Below are 21,004 nucleotides of genomic sequence, written 5' to 3'. Positions count from 1 at the left end.
TCACATTTTAAGCAGAATGTATTAAGACAATGTAGCAAAAATGTGTTATGTGCTTTGGTTTTGGTTAATTTAAACCCTACCTCTGCATAGAATTTCCTTGAAATTGGCAAGTTTTCAGCAGACCCAAAGCATTCCATGGCAGAGATCAAGGAAAAACTGTGTGCATTTATACGGGAATATTATACAGAAGACAAACTCACCAATGACATATGTGAGCAGCAGAGCCAGGGTAAGAGTGAGAAGTGACGCAGACAATGCTGTGCACTTCCAGTTGCAGCAGCGATGAGGCTTGTTGAAGGTAAACAGTGGTCTGGTCACACTGCTGCGAGGCAGGGGCCTGGGCGGAGGTGAGTACACTGTCCCAGAGGTCAAGGGGTAACCCTGCCCTGCACCTGAAAGCAGGGCTGATGACCCTGAGCCTTGCTTGAACAGGAAGTGTCTAAAATGGAGGAACAAAATATTGCATTTAATTGCAGCTGAAACCGCTTTGCTAAGATGAAGCTTTGCAAGACCAATATATTGTCAAGTTATATCATGTTCACACTATGTATAAAGCAATGCTCTATTTTTTTAAAGTTGTTTGTTTAAAAAAAAGTTTTTTTATTGACCTCTTGCCCTTTTTTTTATCTTGGATACAGATGAAGTTGTGGCATAAAGCTCTTAACTGCCTCAATGGCATCTGTTCCTGACAGAATTTTTTAATCAGATCTATCGAGGCTGCTGATTAAGATATCTGCATGGGTGGGGATGAAGATTTGATTAAAATGGTTTCCCTATAGCGAAAAATGGGTAAATAGTACAGCACATGTGGAATACATAAACTGAAGTTTACTAAACAAAAACACATTTCTGTTAATCTACAGCAGTATAGATAATACAGATGTACACAAGGTATATACACAATACACTGGAAAGGACGACGTATGGGACATAAATGTACTGGGGCGGTAAAAAGTAAACAAAGAACTGTAATTGTGTAATTGTGAATGTGAGAGTGAACAATTGTTTGTCAATGAGACCTGCGGATAGCTGGCGGCCAGTCCAGCTCACCAATGATGCTAATGAGAACAAGTGGAAAATAACATGGATGGATGGATCTCCGAATGTGATGTATTTTATAGGAAAATAACCACATTACCAAGGTTTCCTACATTGCATGGTGAGATACTGTTTTACCTTTCAGATCTTATTTGTGAGTTGCTGTTGGTTTGAGATGTAAAATATATGTCTCACAAAGATCCCACCACCTCTGGGGCCAAAATGTTTGTTTCGTTCCAAATGAGATTGTTGCTACGTGAAACAGGAAACAGCCTGGTTACTGTGCAGGCCTATGTAGGACAGCAGCTGAGTATTTCATAAATGCAAACCACATCTTTGGCTGTGCATGTATGTGTGTAAGTTTTTATTCTAAGATGTCTCTTAAATTAGCAAGCAATACTCCATCAAAGTTTCATATGAAAAAAACTAACATTAAGAAATAAATGTAGTGCCTCAGCATTGGGATTCCCCTTGTGTTCTATATTTAGCTCCACAAGATAATATGAGTAGCCTCTGATTCCAGTCGGTACGAAATACTTTATGATGAACTGCAATACAATTCTGTACCACTAGTTTTGTTATTGTTGTTTCATATTTTAATTGTCGTTAATGCTGTTATTATATAATGTTTCTGACTAGACAAGTTGTCTTTTGGATTCTCCCATGTGGGGCTCATAAAAATATAAACTGAGGAAGTGGAAGATGTGAACCACAGAAAAAGAAGAGGATGAAGAACATGATGAAACACAGCCCACATGTTTTCAACCGAGAAAGACGACAAGGGCAGGGATGTGGGAGTATTTCCCATTTTATAATACATCTGATGAAAAATTAATCCAAGAGAAATTGGGACAATGCAATGCTTGCAAGTGTTTCTGTATTTTTGGGTGTAATTCTTTTTTTTATCAATATCTTGAAAATACTGATAAATATGGCTAGTTCAATTCGTTGAGGCTTGCAATGAACTGTTTTTTTTTACTTGATACTTATGAACAAATCCAGGTTATGAAAGAACTAAGGATCCTCTTTACAACTGCCATGTGATGTGAAAGTTTGAAAAAAAAGAATGAAAAAGCCCTATCAACCAAAGATCAATCATTTACCCATTCCTTTGTGGTCTCATCAAATGACTACCATACTCATTTTATGACAGTGTTAGTCAGACATTGATAAGCTTTTTTTTTTTTTTTTTTTAAAGAATGCTTTAGAATTTTAGGGCAATCGATCTTTTCACTGACTTTGTATTGTGTTTGGATAAATAACTGCAAGGTGTGAGCTGAGGAAGCATGAATACACAGAAAGGGGAGCTATCCAATTTGAAAAAGTGGATCTTGGCAGGCAAATAAGAAATAGAAGCATTGCGTGTAGTGTTTCCGTCCTCTTAATAGATTGACTCAAATTTGAAAGTGAACTACTGTATGTCTGTTGGTGATGGGTGTACTATTCACAAGGATGTGACCCAGTTATTTTGTCTGTGAAATGTGTGCATTTTTTTTGCTTGGAAAAAAAATCCTCACCCGTTGCCCTAGGTTACGTCACGCTCTATTGACATTAATACTGGTTGACGGTGTGCAATGCACAGCTTTGCCTGACTGTTCTCTCCGAGCAGTGGAGAGTTTGAGGTCACAGGCTGCTGGTGGGTCTCCGAATGGCCCACCAAGGACAGGTCATTAATGTCAAGCCAGACGGCAGATTGATCACATTGAAGACACCGCGCTGCAACATTGGCCGCACTATTCCTTCATTTGTTGCCAAATGATGCATGTTTTGCAAGAAGCGTCAAGTTGAATTTAGTAAAATACAATTATAAGGTGACTCTCAAAAAATTAAAGGCTGACAAAGCTTAGAAATGCTCTGCATAAATGATTTGTGGCAGGAAAGAAAACACATAAAAACGTATTACAATTATTGTCAACATAATTGCAGGAACATTAAAAATAAAAACAAATTGCGTGAGAAATAATAAAAAAAAGAAAATCAGTTTCTTGTTGTTTATTTATTTACACTGATGAAATTAAAATCATTTCCACTGCCAAAAAAACAGCATTGATTTACATTAGGGGAGTCGTAATGCTGTGACAGTCTTTATTCATTTTGTCTTTAAAAACCTACAGGTATCACACCAGATTTGTCTGGGGGATTATCATTCTCTTGTTTATTCTCTCAGCCTTTCTTATGCGCGGTTTGTCTAACTCATGTGGCCCCATGGCAATTTAAAACAAGACAGATGACATCCATCCTTCACTGTCGGCCTCCCTTGCTCTGCTCATCCACCCATCCAGTATCAGTTGAAGGGTAGGAGTCAGATGGGGGACACAGAGGCTGCACAAAGCTTCCGCACACCCAAAGGGTCAATGCTAGTTCAAGTCTAAAAGGAGATAAACTTGGGGGACATACAGAGACACACAGCCGACAGAAAACAAGCATGCACAAAAAGATGACACGTGAAGATGGGCATTTCAGTGCGTTTTGAGCCAATCGACAGCTCAGAACCACTTGAGTCCTTTTGCTTTTCTTCGAAAAATGGATTTCCTCAAAAGCAGCATTCGTCTGATGATGTGTTTGCAAAAGCACATGGTCCTCAACCCCTCATGTGTGTTACTTTTAAAATGTTTCCCGATCTTCCCAGTTCACTGCGTTTGATCGTCTCAGACAACATCTACGGGTGATGCTCAGGAAGCTGGAAATTCATATTGGGGAGCAAATTTCCCCTGAGACAGGAAGTAAATGAGAGTCCTCGCTCTTCGGGAGGTTGAAGCCTTCTGCCCTAGGGCTGTTCACAAGGAAGACTTGTGCAAATACAGTATAGAAGACGGACGGGTGTATCAGGTTTCATGATAAGAAAGAGGGGAAAAGGCAATGTATTCACGTTCTAACAAGAATGACCTGCCATATCTGTGCGCCTACACAGGCGAGCCACTCCTGAAACATTGTTGCTCCTCAGCCAAAAAGGAGATCTATGCACACTTCAAACATTCTTAATCTCCTCTGACATATGATCAATATACAGTATTCCTGTCACGTTTCCGGGATGGAGGACCCAAATGCAGGGAAGCAGGAGAAGCAGGGGGTACTGAAGAAAATATGTATTAACAAAAACGAGCACAAACAAATCTTGAAAAGCCCAAAATTCAACGTAGCAAAGAAACACTAAGAAACAAAACATAACACTGGGAGAAACAAAACAACCTGACAGCGACAATGATCTGACAAGGACAGAACAAAAACTAGGAACTTAAATACAGGCATACTGACAAGACAACGATAAACACCTGGATGAGACACACAAGGTAGGAGGGAGCTGATTGGCTAACACAAGGGGGTGGGATGCAGACAAGTGGACACAATCATTGATGAGACAGACGCAGAAATACTGAGAAAAGAAAACTAAAAAAGCCCAAACATAACAATTCCAATGCAACTCAACAAGTCATCAGATATGCATCAAAGAAAATGGTGCTGTTCTTGACAAGATGTGCAATTTCTTGCCATTTCCATCAAAGTAATATAATCCTTTAAAATTTTACCAGCATGCACTCTCATGCCAAGTTTGGTATTTGATCATCCTTTTATCTCAATTGCAAAAATGATCTGATAACAAGATTAGACCACAAAAAAATGAGTTCATAGTAGTGTATCTGTCACTGTGTGGGAGCATCAATAAGGTACCGTAGCAATAAATAAAGTCAAACATAACTTTCCTCAATGCCCAGAAACATAAACAGTCACTGTCCTCTGAATTGCATCACAAAGGCCCACTATTCAATATGATCAGTATTACATTCCACTCTGAAATGCAGTCCCAACACGAAGGTAGAAACTGACTATGGGCTCATTTGGCTAACATTTACATTTGTGATTAGGACATCCTTGATTGAAAGTGTGAGTCTTACCTTATTTTGCACTTCCTTCAAGTCAGTGCACTGACATGTCGAAGAGCATATGCTAATTACTACACTGTCATCGGGCTCATGATTAATTTAAATTGTCACATGGTTCTATTTTTTTAAATCCCTTTACCTTAAATGAGATGAGATCTAATTATGGTCTGATGCATAACTTATTAAAACCACTTCTTCTGGCACGGCAGCCTGCCAATCTCATCTTCATAATGTCGAAATTCAGCCGCCGCACTGAGGTCTCATTGAACATGCAAACATATTCTTCTGCACCTTTCTGCTTCTTCTCAAAATCAGCCTCGCAAATGAGAATCTGCAAAATAATTCTCTGATCAATTATTACTTATGCAGCTGGGAAATAGTTAATTCCGTTTGATGGGTTGAAATTCCAACGGCTCGTCTCTGAGCATTAGACGGTACAGTATGTTTTCAGGTGCCACAACTGAAGGTGGAATTTCAATGTGTTCCCAAAAAGAGGATTTGCGCTACGTGCCGGATTTTGTTTTGTGACGTCTTAACTCATAATGGTCCCCTGATGGATCTTCAGAGGTGTGGTGAGAAAATCCAGTGAAAAACCTGAGAGATTCACGATGGCTTTGATGGTGTGCTAAGACGTGTAATATTACCCACGAGGCTTGTGTGCTGTTCCACTTTCTTTTTTTGTGCAAATTCAAAACATCCAAATAAAGTTTGAGTCTTGTCCTTAATTGCTCTCCACAGGATTTAGGAAGGTTTGCCAATTCCTATTCCAATACTTAGATTTAATTGAATGATACTCATTTGTGGGATTGAATAAATGGCTTTTATCCAGTGACATTAAAGTGACAGTGATGAGTTGCCTGGAAGATTCACATATTTTAAGTTTCATTGCAATAAATAAATGCTGAGAGCATTTTGGAAGAAAGTCCTCCATCTGTTCCCCTTCACGCGTGCTGTGCATGTTTTTCATTGTCTTTTCGGGTCAAATCAGAAGGTTATTATAATTTGTTGCATTTCCCTACCTGGTCTCAAGGGGAATGTTGCTGTTCAGCACCCAGCTGTCATGAAGCTGTGCCTGGTCCGTGCTTGAACTGGTGTCTGGCCCCTGGACGCCCTGGCTGGCCTGACATCGCGTCGGCATGGTCTTCCTTTGCAGACTGACTTGGGTGTAGGTTGCCGGGCGGGCGCAGGTGCAGGCGTGGGGTGGTGGAGGAGGTGGCGGTAATGGTCGAAATGTGAACTGACCACCTGGACTGCTGGGTAACTCTGGAGAAAAGAGGTAGGACAGACATAAACCAAGTTTTATCAGCGATAAGTTCCAAAAGTTGCAATTGCAAGTGACATCATGTAAGTTGAAAGTGTAATGTCCTCATTTTGACAACCATAAATCAACTTGATAATTTCCATTGCCTCCTTTCATACTTGCTTTGATACATTCCCAGCTTCCCTATAAATAGATACTGGGCTGTCCGCAGCACTGAGTCTTTTAAGAGCTCACAGCTCTGACTTAATCCTCACCCGCCAGCCCAAACTACCCATACAATGTTTATTATGAGATATGTAGCTGCGCGGAATGAGCTAGCCAGCTGTAACCCGCTCACACTGGTAACCTCGAGGTCTAGATGGAGCTCTTTCAATCCATCATTTAACATTCTCTTATGCTATAATTCCTCCACACACCCCTCGCTGCTGCCTCCTCTTCTTTTCAGGCTTCCTTCTCACTCTAATTACAGATTTTGCCAAATTAAATGTTTTGTTTATTCATATTTATTTGTTCATATTAAAATAGTTCCGATAGAACCCGTTTGCATGCATTTCATGCATGAAAGCAGCTGTATATGTGTTTGCATTTATTCATGAATGCACATCAACTGTCCCCAGCCTTTCCTTTTTGTGTTTAGCGGGACATCTTCTGCCATATGGTTATATTATGGTTCCATGAACATGGCAGTTTAACACTGAGCATTTTTCCCTAAACACCAACTCTGTGCAGGAACATTGAAAATGAATGAAATTTTTGTCGCAAACCAGCTGAAACGGTTTAAGTGAATAGTCAGTTTTGAACAAAAAATGGCCGACACTGTGATATATGTGTGCTGTGTCTTTCTCACTACTGTGCTGTGCAAATTCTATGTGAATGCCACAAAAGAATGCTTTCAGGATTATTTTATCATGTTAATCTCACTTTGCTTTAACATTTTAAAGGTGAAGTTTGCAGGGATTAAAAAAAAAAAAAAAATTGTTTTACCCTAGTGAACTTAAGCGGTTCAGAAAACAGATGTTCAAACTGTCTGTATGACCTGACAGTAGAATATTACTACAATGTTTTGTTTCTCTGGCCAGGGGTCGACAACCCTTGGCTCCGGCTCTCTTTCGTCCTTTATGTTGCTGCTCTGCGTGGCTTGGGAAAATAGATAATATAATATACATATAAATGAATAAGTGTCTTATTGAAATGCATCTTATTCGTCTCAAAAACGTGCATCATGTCTTCTTACTGAGTAATTTTTTTTGTCCACTTTCATTCATTTTTTGTTTTTGTTTTTTTTGTTTTTTCAATGTGACCGCCGCAGTCTGAGCCTCCAGGTCCCATACATCCGAGATTGACGTCAGCAGCCCCAAATGTGCTTTGTCGCCCGGCGGAGGGATCAGTCCTGACAGCGGGGAGATCGACTGCAGTTGTTTTGAGTAAGAGTGTTGACTTTATATTTGACTTTATTTTAATCCCATTTGAAACATGAGGCATAAAGTGGTCATTTATGGTGAAAGTAGTAACTCAGCCACGGCTCGATCGGCTCATTTTTTACGCGTGGTTATGATGTGACGTCATTTTTAGTGACGTCTCCATGAAATCAGATCAAAAAACCCTTGCCATCATTTCCTACAAAAACTGTATTTATTTCTACCTCCTACCAAATCACTCCACTATCGAAATTCCCGGACACGCTGCACCACATTTACTTCCATAAACATGTCTCTTCTTCTCCGCATGCGGGTCACTTTCGGGACGCACACACACACCAAAGAGAACGAGGTCGCATTTATCATGAAATATGAATGCTTACACAAAAAAAAAAAAAAATCAGATTTTTTTTAAAAAAGACGGCCATCTTACAGTCCTGCGTAAAGATGAAAGTGTCTTCCTACAGCCCTGATTTGCAGACAGAAGTCTCATTTCTCATTTACCAGGTAAAATAAATATTCAGGCAGTTATTTTCATTTCAAATATTTATTTTCATTGTTCAGTGAAATGGTGCTCATTTTTCTACTGTATTATTAAATTCAGGCATTTTTATTTGCAAGATGGCTAATATCGTTTCAACTTTTTAATTCATCTGAAAGAGATGCAGTTTTTTGGAAGAGTTCAAAATGTGTTCATTTAATAAATACAATTTAATTTTCCGAAACTTGGATGGACTGTATCGATTTCATAAGCAGCATACTATTTTACCAGTGGAAAGATGGTAATGGTATATATATATATATCCATCCATTATCTATACCGCTTCTCCTCACAAGGGTCGCGGGGCGTGCTGGAGCCTATCCCAGCTGTCTTCGGGCAGTAGGCGGGGGACACCCTGAATTGGTTGCCAGCCAATCGCAGGGCACACAGAGAAAAACCATGCATATTTTTGGAATGTGGGAGGAAACCGGAGTATCCGGCAAAAACCCACGCAGGCACGGGGAGAACATGCAAACTCCACACAGGGAGGCCGGGGCCGGGATCGAACCAACAACCTCCGAACTGTGAGGCGGACGTGCTAACCAGTCGACCACCGTGCTCTACTTCAAGTCAAGGAATATAATATTCGTGTTTGAGAGGTGGATGGCTGCATCAGGATGGCTGCATATGTTCGCAACCACCAGCGCCGACATTAAATGGCAAATGGGCTTTCACTTGTATTGTGGTTTCCTACCATAGGAACTGTGGCATCACACGGGGGCGTGTAGTGGAGGGACGCTACCTTCCATTTGAGAGGCCGGTGCCACACATTAAAATGGCCGACAGTACAGGCACTACGTTTCCCAGCATGCCTCACAACCCTAACAGGTGTAGCTGCGTAAGCCCCTTGATTAAAGCTCGTGTGGCTGGATGGCAGGGAGAAGATATAAAAACCAAGGAGCCGGGACAATGGGGGAAAAAAAAGAACAGAAAAAAGGACTGGGCAGAAGCACGAGGGAGCAACTTACTCAACGTGGAGGAAAGTGAACTTTTGAACTTTGAGAACAGACTTTAGATGGAATTTTTGTAATTTATGAGAACCTAAGTTGATACCTTTGCCAACTTGACTTTTTCAATGTACTGGCACGTGACAAAGATGATAAACATTGATTTTTTTGAAACTCGGGTGTAAAAAGACTCCTCTTGCCCTGGTGGACCCCTCGTGCTGTCACAGAACCCAAAGCACTTTAACATTATTTTCCTAATTCAGCTACTGATGACGCAGCATCAGGATCAACAGTGTGTTGCTCAAGAACACTTGGTCACAATAGCCGGGGATCGGACCCCCAACCTCTGGGCTGGGAGACGACCACTCTAACACTGAGCCATGCCGCCCCACTGAGCCACGCATTGTAATCGTCTCATCAGGTAAATTGATCGTCGCTCACGTTTTAATTGGACTTTCCAAAAAATTCCAACAGCAAACTGGTAACAGTTCATTTTTGGCAACACTCCATCTTGAATGAGTCATGCTAGCAACGCAGCAGCCTCAACGCCCCGCCGTGCATGCGCATTAGTGAGCTAGGGGTGTTTCTTTGGGCAGAGGCGGGGGGCTCCAGGGCAAAATTGAAGTGATGCTCCACTACATTCAAATCTTAGGAGCAGCTTCAAGACTACATACTCCAGCTTTAATGAAGGTTCGAGTTTGTAATCACAAATTAATCTTGCCAAGCTTCGGCTGACAAGCAATTCTGCATCCTTTGAGAGTCAGTACCTATGGGGGAAAAAAAATTATACTGTGCAAGAACAACAATTTCATCACAACATTACTTCTTAAAAAAGAGAAAAAGTAGCATTGACACTCTTAAATTTCCATAATGGATGCAACAAGTAGAATAATTATCCAATCAACCTCCAATTTTTTTTTTAATGACAGCACTGTGGAAAAAGTCTCAGGCTACAATATATTAATTATTTCATTGACATTTTCATTTTTGACGAAAGAAAAAGTAACTGGTGGAACAGATCCAATTATCACGATTGTGCAGAAAATAGATATTATTCCAAAAAACAGTGGTAGGAAAAATGAAAAAACTTTTTCATTTTGGTGTGAGGCCCATAATTTATTTTGCATCACCACAGAATCATAACACCGCACAGGTGATCATCCTCCTCCAAGAACCAGGAAGTAGACTGCAAAAATAGAAAATACCTAAACAAACAAACACAATGAGCCCTATTTTGATAGACCGGTGACCCGTGAGCTTGGCATAAAAACGGGCGTAACTTCATTTTCGTGACGTAACTTCATTTTCGGGACTAGCGCAGGTCTAGTCTAGCTAGTTTAGGGCCATATTGCTTCCGTCTGGGGGTGCTGGTGCTCGGGTGCATTTTCATTTTCATGCCGGGGCAATGGACTAACTGAGCATTTTTGTTAATTTGGTAGACGCACTACACCTCACTGGGCGTTTCTGTCTCGCCCCCACCAGCGCATCTTTAAATTTGGTCACAAAAAGTGGACAAAATTTTAGACTTCTCAAAAGCAGGTTTATTTTGCAGCGCAGGTGGTCTAATGCTATTTTGGCATATTTAATCGAGGCGCAAAATGACAGATTCAGCGCTCCACCGATTTCACTGGATTTCCTTCATAAACACCTTCATAAGCAAGCAAGCATGGGACAATCCCTCTGAATCATTTTAGGAATCATTTCATTAAACGAATTATGTGTGGGTGCGCGTGTGTGTGTAAAGAAGCCTACACACACACACATACCTAATACACCGCCCCTTTCTTGATCGATTTCACAATGCAATTAAACATATCATCTAGTCATCTAGGTCCCTTTGTTCTAGCAGGCACGGTATCCATTGTTGTCGTTATCACTTTGTTCGTAGTTCGGCAAAGTAAATACGGCGACCGGAATTAGACAGAAAATGCAGAGAAAACTCCACCATGTAGTGCTCTAGCCAATATCAGCTGTAGCGACACCTTCTGACTCTGAGTGAAGCGGCAACACATTTTCAAAACATCATGTGTGGGTTGTGCGCAAGTAAAAAGGCAAACTGTGTGCGACACTGCCGCAGTGACGTCTGCGCGGGAGGCGACCGCCCGGGTATAAAGAAGGCTTGACAGTTTGGCTTTTTTTGGGGATGTGGCTATATTTCCAGTACACACTAGAAGCTCTGTAAGTTCTTGAATGTTCAAGAAACAATGTAAAATAAATGTTGCATTCAAAAATTGGCCTAGGGGTTTAAACATCCCACATATTCACATCAAGTTAGATTAGTCTTGGAAATATGTATCCTCATGATACAGTATAGGGCTCTACATTACTAGACAGCACAGATGCATCTTGGTTTTCGTGCCAGTGCAATGAGCCAGGCCAGTGCGTCATTTAGCGGGTTTGGGAATTTGGCAGACGTATCTGTGCCATGCTGGGCATTCGACATACCGGGGTGTTTCTTTTGAATCGCCCCTTGAGCTAGACCAGGGGTTGGCTACCCGTGGCTCCAGAGCCGCATGCGCCCCTTTCATCCTTCTGTTGCGGCTCTGCATGGCTTGGGAAAATAAATTATAAGTGTCTGATTAATGTGTATGTTATTTGTCTCAAAAAAAGTATACCATGTCTTCTTATTAAGTCAAACTTTTTGGCCACTTTCATATGTGATCCTAGATTGGATACCTATCGGATTTTTGTATTGTGACCGCAGTCTGAATCGTCAGGTCGCATATACCCAACATTGACGTCATCTGAGCCCAAAATGTTCCGCGTGGGCGGAGCGCAGGCAGCGAGGAGATTGAATCTTCAAAGTTGTTTTGAGTAACAGTATTGACTATATATTCGACTATAATGTAATCCCACTTGAAACGTCAAGCATAAAGTGGACATTTATGGTAATAGTAGTAATTCAGCCACGGCTGAGATCGGCTCATTTTTTAAGAGCGGTTATGACATGACGTCATCTTTAGTGACGGTTCAATGAAATGAAATTAAAAAGCCTCACCTCACAATTTCCCCCAAAGACTGTATTTCTACCTTCTACTGAATCGCTCTACTGTCGAAATACCCCAACATGCTGGACCACATTTAAGCCAAATTCTACATCGTGAGTGACGTAGTATCTTCTTCTGTGCATGCGGGTCACTTTTGGGTGCATGTGTTCACAAACGAAAGGGACCGAGGTTGTATTTCTAATGTAATATGAACGCTTACACACAAAAAATCGAATTCCTTCCAAAAGGACGGCAGTGTACAGTCCAGCATAAAGGTGAATGTGACTTCCTACAGCCCTGATTTGAAGACGCTGTACACAGAGTTCAGGAGCAGAAGTCCCATAAATGATTTTGAAAATATTTACTTTCCTGGTTCAGTGAAATAGTGCTTTTTTTCCATTGTAATTTTAAATTCAGGTAAAGCATCCAAGCTGCAAAAGCTCATAGGATGACAGCTCACGGCATTTTTGTTTGCTAGATGGATAATTTAAGTTCATCTTTTTAATTCATTTGAAACAGATCTTCAACTCTATGATTTTTTTTTGTAAGAATTTAAAATGTGTTTATTTATTCAATAAAATGTCTTTTTTTTTAAACATGGATGGACTGCATGGATTTCATAAACAACACATTATTTGCCGATTTTTAAAGAAATTCAAGGAGCCGCTTTGACTGGCTGCTAAGCACGTCAGCTGTGTTCACACCCACAGTGAAGCAAACCACCCATTTCGAACTGTACCAAACTGAATGCCTCTGTAAAAAATACCAACACTTGGTGTAACCCGTCCCTTCGCACAGTTAGAACATGCTACGTGCCAGACTTGTGCTGGGTACGAATACAGAGCCTACAGTGTCTACATTGTGACAAGAATGCTCAGCATAGCAACAGGACGGACTGTCAAGGGTCCATAAACATTTCTACTGTTATGAAGCCATCTGTCTGGCTTTAGCAGCAATGATACAGACACGATTATGATGACATTTATTATGCCTGTATATATCTGTGTATTTCACATTAATATCTCGAAAATGTCTGTGATTTCTGTCATTACACTGTTTGACCAAACAGTCGGTTTTGTCATCTTTGAAAGGCCACTGCTTCTTATTGATCCTTCATCAAGGCTGATTTGTCTTTGATGCACTCATGCCTCCATTCTCTGATCAATGACGCAATGAAATTGTCTTTTCATGAGTTGTGACAAGACATTACTCATTTAACATAGTGTATGGTTTCACTCACACATGCAGTACAGTTTCACTTAAATAGCCCTCCTCCATAGTTTTGCCCGTGGTCATCTGCAGTGATGCACATTGAACACCCACACACACAATTTAGAATTTTTAGTACGCCTAACAGCTTTGCGTTGAATTACAACCGTATGCCAACTTGAAGTTTGTGGACCTATTTTTTTCATGCTCAGTAACTCTTGTTTTCACCTAATCAAATTAGTAGATTAAAAAAGCTAATCAGTATGAGCTGAAGCCTATTACTTTAGACCTGGTTAAAATGACAGGATGTGCATTTGTTTTTTCATCAAGAGGTGCTGTTTCATTACAAGCAATAGATATGGAAAAACAAAGGTTATTTTTGTCTGAACCATCCCAAAATACTAAACGGGGCCTGCTTGGAGGAAATCAACAGAACATTTTTAGCCTACACTACTATATTATGTGTCAGTGTTATGCACCAGGAGCTTTAATTCTCTCTTATTCATCAGAAACTGGAAATCCTCCGAGCCCTGATACAAATTCTTCTGCTCCCCTGCTCCCATATTTTGCTTCTTCTATACGCCGAATGTGCTGATATATTCTAATATTTCTTATCTTATTACTAAAGTGAACTATAATGAAATAAGATTAAGAAAAGAAATCCAGACAACCCAATAATCAACTAGATAAATATGTAAAATTGATTTCTTTATACAATAGTTCATTAGTATTATGTTTTATTTCTTACATTAGTTGTTTATTCATCAGATCATTTAAATATTGAAGAGAAATTTGAAAGTAATATTATACAATATATACAAAATATATTGTATGTATATATATATATATATATATATATATATATATATATATATATATATATATATATAGCAATCAATTACTTACTTTACTTACTTTAGAGTTAAAGAGTTAGAGTTAGTTAATTTTTTTTAATCGCATTAATCAAATTTTTAATGTTTCTGTGTGATGATGAGATCCGTTTTGATGCACGAGGCTTGTGCTTGAGGGGTGTAAAAACAATGGTCAATGTCACACCTTGAAGTGAAACACTGATTGGCTGTCATTGTGTTTGGCATAATCTGATAGGCTCCTATTGTAGGTGGGAGGGCAAGTTCAGGAGCAGAGAGAAGACGTGAAAATGGAGGAGCATGTGGGAGGTGTTGGTCTGATAAATTGTATTTTAAAAAGTGCCCTGAAGGCACTATTGATAAAGACAGAGTGATATGCCTTCTGTGTAAGAAGGACTTTGTTTACCAAAGAAGCAGTTCAAGCCTTCCACATAAATTCAATGCAACTAGCCACGAACAAAGCTACAGGTAATGATGACAACGAAGACGCTAATGTAGCGAGCCATTGCAAAGCTCTTTGCCAAACTAAACTGGAGAATAGACCGCATATGAGCAAATCTGCGACCGACAGGCTGAAAATGTTCTTGCCAAGTGAATGGCGATGAAACTGCTGGCCAATCAACATAGACTAAGACAAGGGATTAATTAAGGTGTTGCAAACAGCATCCAATGTCCCATCATAGAAACCACCGTGCAGGACTGCAGTGATGACTAAAATCAGCAAGATGTATGGCATCTTGTATGTATGATGTAGAAAAGCAAACTTGATGTTTTGGTCACTAGACTTCAACTCGCATGCATGGTTTATTGGGGGTGACTGGACACTTTATTGATGCTGAGTGGAACATCAGCTCATTTTGCACTGATCGTCGTGGAACGATAGATAGATGGATAGATGAATAGATAGATATGAGAAATGTAATGTAATCTTAGTGAGTATGTTGTGCACAGGAGGTGTTGGTCACCAGTTGGTGTTTCAGAAGGCTTAGCAGAGGCAGCTTTGGTTCCCCGCTCCCAAAGAGCAATGCACAAACTGAATCAAAATCTAATGCATCACATCCAATCTCAACCATTGTGTTCTACTACAGTCTTCCACTTTCCTGCTCGAAGACAAAGAGACACCAACCACAAGCTGTGCTGCTCCAGCTGTAACCCATATAATTCAGTCAGTGTAGGCCAGGGGGGCACAAAAGATTTCTTCAGTTAGCCTGGAGTTCAGAAACATCAAGTCAACTCTGTGGGTAGCAGATCGAGGCGGGGGGAGGGACCATTACAGCTTCAGAAGACATCCGTGACAGTGTGGAGCATCTTTGCCCTGAGGTTCCAGTGGGATTTAGCCTCCAGAAGCAGGACTTCGGAAAGTTGCTTATGTGATATTTCCCAGCAATCATCAGCTTTTGGTTGTATAAGGGATATACACTGTATGAAGGAAAGAATTTTAAAACCTGGGGATTTAGTTGGGGGGGAAGGAAGTGGTAACAGCAGGTATTTGGGCACATTAGGCATGCATCACAGTAGGTGAACTTGAAATTGCACTCAAACTGCATATTCATTAAAAATTGTGTTACTTAAAATCAAGTGAGTTCTGCCAGGGAACACACATAGACACACATGCATCGGTAAAGCTAACTGCAAATACTGCAAACAAATGTCATGGGCAAGGTAAGGAACAACAAGCTGACTCCCCGCATGTTAAGTACTACATTGGAAAATGTATTTTGTTTAGATTTGTTATTACTTCAAACCCTAAATAAACAGGCTTGATATATATACAATGCATTTTTTCATCTAACTATCTATCCATCTATCCATCTATCCATCTATCCATCTATCTATCTATCTATCTATCTATAGCTGGCCATCCATCGGAGTCACACAAGCTCCCTGCTCACATCTTCATAACATTTGGTCAGTGCTAAACTATGCAAAGTTAATTTCACACATTACAAGTAAGTCTGACAAAATCCATTAGAGCCTGAACGACAATATCATGCCATCCTGTCTAACAAAGCCGCCTGGGTTTAAACAAAAAACATTCAACATTAATGCTGAACCATCCAAGAAGAAACTCACATCACCCTCCCCACTCTAAAAATATTCATTTGAATGTATCTGTCTTTTATCTTTTTAATTGACTCACACTAAATTGTATAGTGGTACACATAGTTTATTCCACTACTGTGATTGGACAACATATCATCACAAAAAGGTCAAACAACTAGAATTAGATGTTGCTGTCTTTTGTCTTCCCTTTCCATCTGGAGGAAACATCTTACATTCACTGACCCGTTGTATTGTATGTTTGTTATCATTTGACTTTGTTATCACATCATATAATGTAACTTTGGAATGGCTCATTTCATTGTCGCTGATGAAGTTGACACAAACAATAATGATATAGATAAAAATAATAATGTTTGCAAGATAACGGGGAGTAATATTACAAATGATCATGGTGAAAAAGGCATTGCAGAAGATGGTTTTACTGACAACAGTGGTGGTGTTAACAATAACAAAAATGAAGATGAAAACATTGGTAATAACAGTGCTGGCAGAAAAAGTGAGAATTGTATTGATGACATGCGGCTTAGAGGGAGCAATTAGAATAAAATCAGCCATTGATTCATCTCTACAGACACAGGGATAAACGGCAGGAACTCCATTTACCAAAGTGACACAATCATATAGTCCAATTAAAACCAGAAAATTCAAATGAAGAAACTGAGGGCGCACAGCTCCTTCCTCTCTCCCCCAATCGATTTTCATACAGAGCATGATAATTAGCAGTCATGCGTCATCTGGCTTTTCCATATCAAATTCTACGTACACGGCTGCATGTTTGTGTGGGTGTGGACGTGTGTATGTGTGCGTGTGCATTTGTGTAATTGCTTGTTTGTAACCCCATCTTCAAAAACAACCCCACAATCATGTTTAGGCTTCAGGTGATTCTGAAAGTAGCTTTTCCCTGGAGAAGGCATTGAACCCTCTAGAGTGGAGCGCCAGAGTTCTAAAGCGAGAAGCTTAGCATCACTCAAACGCTTCACTGCAGGGGCCCACATTCTCCAAATTAGTTTTTCAGAAACACACTCGCACTCATACACTATTTTAATGATCAACAAAATGTAATTACCAGATCATATTTTACACAAATAAAGTATACAATGGTTTTTAATTATGAATTTAAGTTACTTCTACTTCACAAAGCACTCAATTACATAGATAGATGCACACAAGTTCAAAAATATATATATTTATATTTCATATACAGTACATATATATATATATATATATATATATATATATATATATATATATATATATATATATATATATATATATATATATATATATATATATATTTTAGGGCTATCAAACTATTAAAAATGTTAATCGAATTAATCACAGTTTAAAAAATAATTGATATGAATTCATCGCAATTCGAACTATCTCCAAAATATGCCATATTTTTCTGTAAAATGTTGTTGGAATGTAAAGGTAAAGACACAAGACGGAAAGAAAAAAGGCACAAGATGGATATATACATTCAACTTACTGTTCATAAGTAATGTATTTTTTCATTACAACAACAAATCCTCATGAGATGAAAATTTAATTTTTACTAACATTCTTTCTGTAGTAGACATTATTTTTATTCACTACAAAAACACAAAAGTGCCTCAGAACAGTGGCAGAAAGATTTCAAATATGAGCAAACAAAGTGTGCGTGTGTGTGTGTGTGCGTGTCTAATGTACACATTTATATATGGCCCTTATAATATATTTAGAGTTTAAGTTTTCCGAGTGGTCCCTTTTGCACACGAATTTGATTGGCTCATATGACGGGTGAGTATGAGGCTGTGCTATGCTGTAGGTGGCATCAGCACGTCATGCGTTCCTCCTTTAAACTGACTTTATGAACACAAAACAAGACAGCCCTCTTTTCTACTCATCCTCAGTCGCTGAGGCAAACCAATTTATTCACATTTCTGAGATTTAAAGCTGCCCTCTTCTTTCGAAATGCTGCTTTATACTCTCGTGGGCGACACGCATCCGCTTTGCTGCTCACTGTGCACTTCTGAGTGGGATTATGCATCGGCGGTCATTCTGTGCATTCGTTAAATGCGTCAAATATCTTGACGCAATCAATTACAAAATTTAATTACCATCCGCAGTAAACGCAGATAGCGCAGTAAATTTGCTAGCACTAATATATACACATAATATGTATTAGGGCTGTTATGGCTAATTGTAGAGAAACGATTAATGTGCCAAAAGGCGCAATGTGTGTATGCAAATTCCTGCGTTGTGAATGCACCCTGAATGCACCATGTTGCTTGCAGCAAGCATGTTACTATTAGGTGCAACTTAACAAAAAAAAAGAGCTGTAACAAAAGGTATCCTTAAAGTTATTGTGAGCACCACCTCTGTTTAACAAGGTGCAGTTGTACACATCTGAAAATAATGACAATAAGAAACACTGTAAATTTCCTCTGTCTCTGACAGTTTTAAACAAAGATTTTTACACTGTTTACGTTGCACAAGTGTGCCTAATGAGGTATCCCATGAATACATTTGTATATTTTGTACAAACACATCAGCTTTGGTGCCATTGGTGACATGTGATTTAGTTGCAATGATGGCTATTTGCGTAGAGAGTAAGATGATGAAAATTCTTTAAAATTGCAAATTGTTACGACTCAAGTAAGGAAAAGTCACCACGACCATTAGAGTGATTCGTTCACGTTCAGAATTTATACACTTCAAAATGGTCTCCCCTCCTTCTCTCTTGCTCTCCGATGAACACACGCTACATCTCCCTCAACCCCAAAGCAATCACATCAAACACACAAAGAGTATGAAGGATTATTGCTTTCACTCACATGCACACACAATATTTTTTTTGATTCCCAACACTAAAACTGTAGAAAGTTGCTGGGCTTGACAGCAAACAAACCCATATGAAGAGATACCAAGCAGGTTAAAAAGAGAGAGGAGAATCTTGACAGCTGCATCACCAGCAATGAGACAGAGTGAGTGAGAGAGAGAGAGTGAGAGAGAGAGAGAGAGAGAGAAAGAGAGAGAGAGAGAGAGAGAGAGAGAAAGAGAGAGAGAAAGAGAGCGAGAGCTGGTAATTAGAATGGGCTCTGAGGAGAGACAGGCAGTGGAATGAATGCAAATGAATTCAGTGGTCTGGCAATGCGCTACACAACCACACGTTTCATACAGCATGCCTTTTAGTCATGAAACTACTGGCCCAAACAGAGCAGGACTACTACAGTAAATAGTGAGTGACATGACTGTCGGCACACACATGCCAACATTGCGCACAAGTAAACACTGACGTGCACGCGTGTGTGGATACAAGGCAAATCATCGGGCCTGAAACAAATACTAGCCCCAGAGTGCATAAGGAAGCATGCAGATGGAAACACACAAAACCACAGAGGCACAGTGTGCTAATCCCTGTAAATACCAAAGTGTCGCTTGTGAAAAGAGAAAGGGGTGAGCATGTTTGTTCCAAGCGAACAGCCGCAGCATGTCCCAGAGCAGAATAAACAAAACCTTCGTAATTGGTGTCGATTTGGAATGGAGTGATGATTCATCATGCGGATCTCGCCAGTAGAGTATTGGAAACCCAATCACTTCTAATCCATATGACCTTGACAAAGGGCCAGAGTTGGACTATAACTCCTTCCGCGTGCATTCTCTGACAAAGTCACGCCATTGAAACTGACGTTACAGCTCGTTGGAAATGTAATCCACCAAAGTCAGATCACTTCACTGATTACTCAATCTCAGGCGGCGGCAAATCTTTATGAAGCACTCAATTCTCCACAGTAGTCATAAATCAGAGCACTATAAGCTTTCCGTGTCAATGATGGCACACCAGAGACACTATCTCCATATGATGCTACTCTAGTCAATAATTCCCATCAAACTTCAGGACGTACACCCGTATTTTACCTCATATCGCCGCCACATCTCCGTCAGTTGTCCTCACCGACCATGTTAAACTTGGATCGGTAAGTCTCCACTGAAGGAGAAAAAGGTCATCTCTGATGGGGTCCTGCTCTTTACTCGCTCTTTACTGCTATAAATGAGTCTGATTAACACATTCCTCTTTCTATCCTAACCAGGCATTAGAGGCCAACTTCAGGCTTATTACAGCATACATTATGCATGTTACATCCCCACTGAGATTACAGTATGTAAATCAAAGCATTTAGAGAACATGCGCATTGTGGATAAAAAGGCAGGACTGTATGAACGTGGGAAGACGTGAGGACCGGCCAAAAACAGACTGGACAGTAATAGAGACATGTGGATGTTGAAGGAAAAGAGGGGGCTTTAAACGGAAAGAGACCTACTGTATCTTTAGTACCACCTGCAGACTCGCCTGGTGGCCATCTTGCGGTCAATGAGGTGAATGCAGCCAACACCCCGGGTCAGCTTTAACACAGTCCAATGACAAGTCTGCACTTGCCCTCTATTGCAACAACACCTTGCCGTTCCACTCCACCAACTGCACCTATCATACCAATCACAACGCCGGCCCACACACACTTTCGCACACCGACGGCCCACTTCCTCTACCCTGCTCACCGTCTTTAAATCACACACACCAGGCGAAGCTTAACAAATGTGGGAACAGATGCCCCACATCAGACTGCAGTTGCCCTCTGCTCCTCGTGTGTCTCCAGAGAGACAGAGGAATACCGTTAGCAAAGTCCTTTGCTGTCTCAATATAGACCTACGTTTTTACACACACACACACGCGCGCGGGCACACCCACACTTGAATGATTTTTTTTTTTTTCTACACTTGAATAAATGTATTTTTTCTGTCGGTTTAA

The 21,004-nt window shown here is 40.1% G+C and overlaps 1 protein-coding gene across 3 annotated transcripts in view; it reads right to left on the bottom strand.

Moving 5' to 3' along the window:
• The window catches only part of tenm1 (teneurin transmembrane protein 1), a 298,794-nt gene that overhangs the window by 204,344 nt on the left and 73,446 nt on the right, over window positions 1-21,004 (bottom strand). For all 3 annotated transcript variants that reach the window (XM_086023607.1, XM_086023606.1, XM_086023608.1), the window contains 2 exons: window positions 5,939-6,182; window positions 201-439 (listed from right to left, as the gene is read on the bottom strand). In XM_086023607.1, the coding sequence (XP_085879733.1) occupies window positions 201-439; window positions 5,939-6,182 (483 nt within the window). The remainder of the gene's footprint in view (window positions 1-200; window positions 440-5,938; window positions 6,183-21,004) is intronic.

This window comes from Filicampus tigris, chromosome 2, assembly GCF_054856515.1.
Source record: "Filicampus tigris isolate MCC_2025a chromosome 2, RoL_Ftig_1.0, whole genome shotgun sequence".
Taxonomy (NCBI): Eukaryota; Metazoa; Chordata; class Actinopteri; order Syngnathiformes; family Syngnathidae; genus Filicampus; species Filicampus tigris.
Note: the sequence above shows the minus strand (reverse complement) of the source record. Positions and strands in the feature narration are given on the sequence as shown.